Source organism: Eurypyga helias, unplaced genomic scaffold, assembly GCF_000690775.1.
Source record: "Eurypyga helias isolate BGI_N326 unplaced genomic scaffold, ASM69077v1 scaffold9052, whole genome shotgun sequence".
NCBI classification, from domain to species: Eukaryota; Metazoa; Chordata; class Aves; order Eurypygiformes; family Eurypygidae; genus Eurypyga; species Eurypyga helias.
In genome coordinates this window covers 352-7,420 of record NW_010237887.1, presented here as the reverse complement: position 1 = coordinate 7,420, position 7,069 = coordinate 352, and the positions used below count along the sequence as shown (strand labels likewise).

General features: G+C 50.8%; 1 protein-coding gene across 1 annotated transcript in view; it reads left to right on the top strand.

Moving 5' to 3' along the window:
* MRPS15 (mitochondrial ribosomal protein S15) overlaps positions 1-6,679 on the top strand; it is a gene marked incomplete at its 5' end in the record, with an annotated part of 6,806 nt that extends 127 nt beyond the window's left edge. The window contains 6 exons of the mRNA XM_010147640.1: positions 699-774; positions 1,768-1,816; positions 2,697-2,781; positions 3,642-3,700; positions 5,211-5,402; positions 6,560-6,679. Coding sequence (XP_010145942.1) covers positions 699-774; positions 1,768-1,816; positions 2,697-2,781; positions 3,642-3,700; positions 5,211-5,402; positions 6,560-6,679 — 581 coding nt within the window. The remainder of the gene's footprint in view (positions 1-698; positions 775-1,767; positions 1,817-2,696; positions 2,782-3,641; positions 3,701-5,210; positions 5,403-6,559) is intronic.
* Positions 6,680-7,069: the final 390 nt, after the last annotated feature.

The following is a 7,069-nucleotide window of genomic DNA, read 5'->3' as shown; positions in this document are numbered from 1 at the left end:
AGAGCGTGGATTTGGAGATGTCAGTGGTTCTTTAAAGATGAACCTTGAGAAGAGAGAGGAAATACCTCTGTTGCAGGATTCTGCAATCCTGCAGCCTCTTGGTGGGTAATGCCGAGGGTGAAGGAACCAGGCTCCTCTTGGTAGTGCCAGGTGAGGGGCAGCGGTCCCAAACAACAGCTTGGAGGTGTTGGACACAACAGGAAAAAGGGTTCACTGAGAAGGCAGTGCAGCGTGGGAACAGGCTTCACAGAGGGGCTGTGGAATATCCACCCTCAGAGGCTTTCAAGGCTTTGCTAGACAAAGAAGTGATGAGAGGCCCACTGTAAAGGGGAGACCGGACTAGACACTTCATAAAGTCCCTTTGTAAACCTTTGTGTGCTTCTAGAAATAATTCCTTGCACGCTCAAAAGTTACTCAGAATTCAGCAGCTGGTGAGTGTGTGGGAAATTAGCAGTTGTCATTAGCAAGAGATCTCGGTGCACTATACACCGTGTTGTAAATCCAGAGTGCTGAAGGCAGGAGACTGGGCCTCATTTTATTCACTCCGTTCCTGCCGTCTCAGCTTGATCTCTTAAGTTCTTCCTTCTTGTTTGGAGCGTACAGTCTGTTTTCTTTGCAACTTGTCTCCTCTGGCCTACTCTGCAGGCATGTTCTGACTTTGAACTGCTCTCCCTCAAATGTTAACCTTCTCTTTGTAGACATCCCCAGCCATTTGGATGATCTTCCTCCCACAATGCTGAAGAAAGATTATGCCAATGTCCCAGTAGTAAATAGGTACGATACAGGGAAAGAATGACTCTTCTCTTCGGAGATTTGTGTCTTCCACAGACACAACCACAGATCGTGGAAGCTGTCACCTGCTCAGGAATTAACTGAAGCTCTGTGGTCACTGGTATGGGATTTAGCATAAAAATGTTTGGGAAGTCATTTGGGAAGTCAGATGTGTAAAAGCCGTCACTGGTTAGGGTTCTGTGAGGGGGTTATTCACTTTGTGTGAGGTTACGTGCTGGTTGCCCACAGCTTCGGTGGACTTTGGAGTCCGTAGAAAGAAGAAATAGTCTTGAAATACTAGAAATAATCTTCTTGGAAATAATCCACGCCTGTCTTGACCTCTGGTGCTAGAGTGTGTAGTTAAACAACTCTGAATGAACGGCTTCTGAAATTTGGACCCGGAGTTGGGCTTGTTTATGCTTTGATTCCAGCACTGCTGCTGTGTGGAGAGTCCCTTGGCACAACTGGGGTTGTCACAGAGCTTTGCAGGAGCCGGTCTTAAAATTAATCACTTTGTCCTTGCACACTCACTTGGGGGTTAATCTTCAGCACCCAGTTTGCACGTGGTGTTTTTTAGAATGGGTGAGATTTCATCGTTTGAATGATAGAATCGTGCAGGTTGGAAAAGACCTTTAAGATGGCCAAGTCCAACCGTTACCCCAGCCCTGCCAAGCCCACCACTAAACCATGTCCCTGCGCCACTCGTCCACACCTATCAACTCCCTCCAGGGATGGTGACTCCCCCCCTCCCTGGGCAGCCCCTTCCAATGCCTGAAATAACCGTGCTGCCCACAGCAGCAAAACTACTCGGTGCTTCTGTAATCTCAGCCGTGATTTTTCTTGGGAATGCAAGAAACAGTTTGTGGCTGAGGGGAGGAGAGTTGCTGTACACTTGTAGAGCTGAGAAAAGTTAATTTATTCTGAAAACCAAACCTCATTTCTGTTGTTAAAGTGCTTTGTGTCCAGCTCATAAACTAACCTGCGTTCTCCTTGCAGCGTTGACGATGTAGTGAGAAGGCTGTTGTCACTGGAGATGGCAAGCCAGGTTAGTCGTGTTCTACATTAAAAAAAACCCAGAAGATTGAGTGAGCAGATTTGGGTAACACTTGTCTATATTGGTAAATGCCCTTCCCTTTATTTTGAAGCATTGCTCGGTGCCTGCAAATCTGGGGATGTTAAATACTCGAGTGACGAGTCTCATATGCTCGTATCAGGCAGTCTTCTTCCTGACGCCTGCAAATCTGGGGATGTTAAATACATGAGTGACGAATCTCATACCCTTTTAGAACGTGTCACGCAGTCTTCTTTGTGACAATGATTGCATACTGAAACCAGAGAAGAACGTACTGGGCAGTCAGAGGGGAGATGAGGGTGTTATGTCACTGCTGATGCTGAGCCTGTGTTCTAGGAAACAGATGGCTGCACAGCAGAGGTTTTCTGGTGTCGTGGTTTAACTCTTTCCTGACTAAACCCGGCACGTCTGGGCACGCAAAAAGTAAAATTGGAAGAATGTGAATCGTAAGGTGGCACAAAGAGCTTTCCATTGCTTGCTGCCGACCCCTTAAGCTTAAAAAGACACAAAACAGAAAGGCTGCTGCTGTGTGAGATCAGCCTCAGTTCTCTCTTCCCTTCATGAGGGCTGCGGGGCCTCCTCAGCACTCTCCTTCTGTCACCTTGGGGTGAGGGGTGTGCCTGCACTCCTGGTTTGAACATCGGCGATTGTGTTCTGCCAACGCCCTTCTCCGCTGCTGTACTCGCAGCGCTGTCCTGCAGGCAGCAGGTCCTTTTTGCAGCACTTCTAGTGATGGACACTGAGTAAAGCTATGAATTACAAAGCCGTTATCTGGGCATTCGGGAGGAGACTGGGGTGTCTCAGACCTGTAGTGTTCCTGAGAAAGCGACAAGCTCTTTCCTGTTATCCACAGAAGGAGAAGATGAAAGTGAAGACGCAGCAGCTGGTGGAGAAGGTCAGGAGGTCTCCCAGTGACAATGGCTCCTTTGAGGTGCAGGGTGAGTTGAAAAAGGAGAAGGATATTGTTGGCAGATGATACATCTCTGCTTTTATTCAGCTATTCCCACCCCAGCACTCCAAGCTGCTTGTATCAGGAGAATCTCCCTCAGGGGAGCATCTGAGAGGCAGGTAGCCTGCTGTGTGTCCTGGAGGGACCTCTTCAGGTCTGGGGAGCATTGCGGGGGCTGTGCAGGGCCTTACTGCCAGATGTCTGCTGGCGCTTTCCAAATTCCTGCTCCATATCCACCCTCCAGAGGCAGCATGTGCATTATTCTGCTGGAGGCACTTACGTGACATGAAGTATTTCCCTGCATTCATCGCTAAAGTGAATTGCTAGATTGAGCCATGGAACCTAAATTTCCCTCTGCATTGGAGGGCTCTGGCTGAAGCACAGCGTTGGGACAGTGCAGGAATGAAGGCCACGCTGCCATAGACCAAAATGCGCTCCTTTATCACTAACAGGGGCCTTCAGTTTCCCAGGATGTCACCAGCACCTTTCTCCAAACCTGAATTCACAAGGAGCTGGCTGCTGCTCTTAGAACCTCTTCAGTTGTGTCTGTTCCTCCAAAGCTTAAACCAAATGGAGGGAATTCACCAGTAATTGAGTCCAAGAGGCATTTGCATAATTCGTAAGATCTGTTGTTGAAAGTTTAACCTCTAATTAAGCAGCTTCAGCACAGTGATAGTCCTGATGCGGGTTACGTAGGCTGGATTTCGCAGTTCGTGTTGCACTGCTGCAGAGGGCTGTGGGGTAACTGGCACTGTGGGTACAACCGGCGATTGGAAGGGAATGCAGGTGGTACTGTCTCACCCTGGAAAGCTGCTGCTCTCACGCAGCTTCTTGTGTTTGTGTTTACAGTTGCTATATTGACTGCCAAGATACGCACTTACGAGGAGCACCTTCAGAGGCATCCCAAGGTAAACGCCAGGCTGAGCCCACCCCTGGGACAGCAGCTGCTCAGGTTGTTTTCTGTTTAGACCAAAGGGATGTTAATCCTGGGGATTAAGGCTTTCCTAAGAATGTTTACAAAACAGTTGTAACTGTTCCCTGGTGCCAGTCTGGGAAACTGCTGGCTCCGTCACAGCCGACTGGAATGCGGAGCTGTTCTTTGTTGTTACTGAGTTGGTGGAAATGGCTGAGCAGGTACCTCGGAGTGGGGTTTTGGCTAAATTTATCCTTGCTGCAGATGTGGCTTCACCGTTTAGTTTTTAATGTCATTAATGTTATCGCTTCTCTGAGAGAATTACTTCAACATCAACAACTTGTTGATGACAAAAGCTTAAAGGGTAAAACAGAACAGAATTGGGTTTATGAGAAGCCAGAAGTACCAAATCTTTCAGCAGAAGAGACCCTTGGAAATGACTTGCCTGAAGCCCGCTCTTGACACAAATTACTTGTGTAGGATAGGGAGATTTCTCCCAGCTTTGCCCTGAATGGCATGGCTCGAGCTACGCGTATTTTCCAACGAACAACCCAAACAGTCGGCTAAAGCCAAGTCACATTTTATCTTCACGTTTAATTCCTGGAAAAACAAAGGCAAATGCTTCTTTATTTTTTCTGGAACAATATATTTCAGGGGAAGCAGAGTTTTTAGCTGGTAGACCTTCCCTACAGTCTGTCTCCAAGCTGTTGCTGCTTTTCCCACCGCCTGACATTGTGGGTTCCAGCTGTGGAACCCACACCATCAGCAGGATACGACTGGTTGGAGCGAGTCCAGAGGAGGCCACGAAGATATTCTGAGGGCTGGAGCCCCTCTGCCATGGGGACAGGCTGGTAGGGTTGGGCTTGTTCAGCCTGCAGAAGAGAAGGCTCCGGGGAGACCTTATTGCAGCCTTCCAGTGCCTGAAGGGGCTACAAGGAAGCTGGGGGGGCTTTTCCCAAGGGCCTGTAGTGACAGGACAAGGGTTAACGGGTTTAAATTGAAAGTGGGGAGGTTTAGATTAGATATCAGGAAGGAATTCTTCCCGCAGAGGGTGGGGAGCACTGGGACAGGTTGCCCAGAGAAGCTGTCCCTGGGTGTGTCTAAGGCCAGGCTGGATGAGGCTTGGAGCAACCTGGTCTAGTGGAAGGTGTCCCTGCCCATGGCAGGGGCGTTGGAACTGGATGATCTTTAAGGTCATTTCCAACCCAAACCATTCTGTGATTCTGTGATTCTCTGCATATGAACTGAAAAGAGTCTTCAGGGCTGGGAGAGGAAGGTGCAGACACAGAACGGAGAAAGCAGTTTCGGTGAACAGTAAATTAAGTCTTCTCGCATCTCCTTGGAGTGACCTAATGTGCTTGCAGCATCCGCCAAGAAAAATTCTTCTAAGATACTGTCCCTAACCCGATTGTTTCCTTTCAGCCATAGTCTGGTCTATTCCAAGTAATTTATTGGAATGGAAGTATAATCTGTCTGCAATCTAGTGAACAGTACATCCTTTGCAGGATAAAAGTAACCGTCGGCGCATGCTGATGGATATAGATCGCCGGAAGAAGCTACTTGCCTATCTTCGCCGTGTCCAGTACGACGTCTTTGAGAACACGTGCCAGCAGCTGAACATCCAGTACACCCTGCCCCCCGCCTACAGCAGGAGGGTCACCAAGCGCTGGGCTGTGAAGAAGGCTTTCTGTCTGAAGGTACGGAGCGACGGGGAGAGGCGCGTAGCAGGAGCAGGAAAAGAGCTCTTTACGGAAGGGCACAATTCAGACAGGTAGAAAAGACTGCTGGGTAGAGCCTTTCAATCCATGCTTTGAATTTCAGGAGTCAACAGGAATGTCTGTAGAGAAATTCCAGTATCTGAAGGGGGCCTACAAGGATGCTGGGAGAGGACTTTTTACAAGGGCCTGTAGTGACAGGACAAGGGGTAACGGGTTTAAATTGAAAGTGGGGAGGTTTAGATTAGATATCAGGAAGAAGTTCTTCACGGAGAGGGTGGGGAGGCACTGGGACAGGTTGCCCAGAGAAGCTGTGGATGCCCCATCCCTGGAAGTGTCCAAGGCCAGGCTGGATGAGGCTTGGAGCAACCTGGTCTAGTGGAAGGTGTCCCTGCCCATGGCAGGGGGGTTGGAACTGGATGATCTTTAAGGTCCCTTCCCACCCAAACCATTCTGTGATTCTATGAAATTCATAAGCAGGCTAAGAGACCCCGAAAGACAGTTGCATAGAGGGCAGTGACACGTCTGCAGATTGCGCTTATTTCCTCAGAAATGGTTCAAACCAGCTTTGTTTGTTTGTTTTCTTTTGTCCCAAAGCCGTGGTGTTAGGTGAGGGGGGGTGTAGACACTTTTCCAGCCCCCCGCATCCTGCCCCAGCCTCGCGGCAGCACAGCCAGAGGTGCCCCGCTGCGGGTCCCGCTGTGACCCTCTCCCCTGCCCGCTTTCCAGACGACATCGAAATCCGGTTCCTCTTCCTGACCCTGGGGCTGATCTTTGTCCTGCTCATAAAACGTGAGGCAGCTCTGGAACAGAAGTGTGCGTAGGCCCACTGTCTACTCTTGTTTTCTGTATTGGTGTACCCGCCGGGTGCAGTACATCCTGGTGTGGCTGCACGGAATCAGAGGGCTGGATGTGCCTTCAGCCTGTGACTACTAAAGGAAATTACAGCCAGAAAATGGGGTAGCTCTGACAGAATTCCTCCAAACGGTACCCTGAAAACGGGGCTGGCTGGAGTGCCGGCAGGGGGGAAGGAGGTGATGCTGCATGGCGTGTGCTGGCCTCGGCACCGCGCTGGAGCAGCTCAGCAGCGGGCAGCCCTCTCCCTCCCCTTCTCTCACCTCCTTCTGTTCCTGCGGCAGGTTTTCCAGGAGGCACGGAAGCTGAAAGCGCCAGCGAGACTGAAGCAGAGGAGAGAGTGGCAAGCGAGAGCCAGAGCTGCGAAGGAGAAACAGGCGCAGTGCGAGGGGACGCCCGTGTAGCGACGCGCTGGGGCTGACGCAGCCGTTCCGACGGGAAACGGCCACCTGAAGACGCGGCGTCTCTTCGCGTACGCGCCGCAGGGAGCACCCGGGAACGCCACGACGAGTGGTTTGAGCGTTTTAGAAGTTTAATTAAAAGGCTGATGCGCTGGTCTGCGTTGTGAATGGTTCGATCGGTGTCGGAGGAGTACCTGGGGGGCCTTCACCTCCGCTCGCGGCAGGGCGCGGTGTCTCTCCTGTCCGAGAGCGCGGCAGCGTACGGCAGGGGTCTGGGCTGCGGGATGACGAGCGAGGTGAAATGCTGCGAATTTGGGAACAGAGCAGCCCTGACAGGAGCTTGAGGGGCTGCTCCTTCTCGCGGGGAAAAGGCGGGTGGTGTCGGAGCTCTGC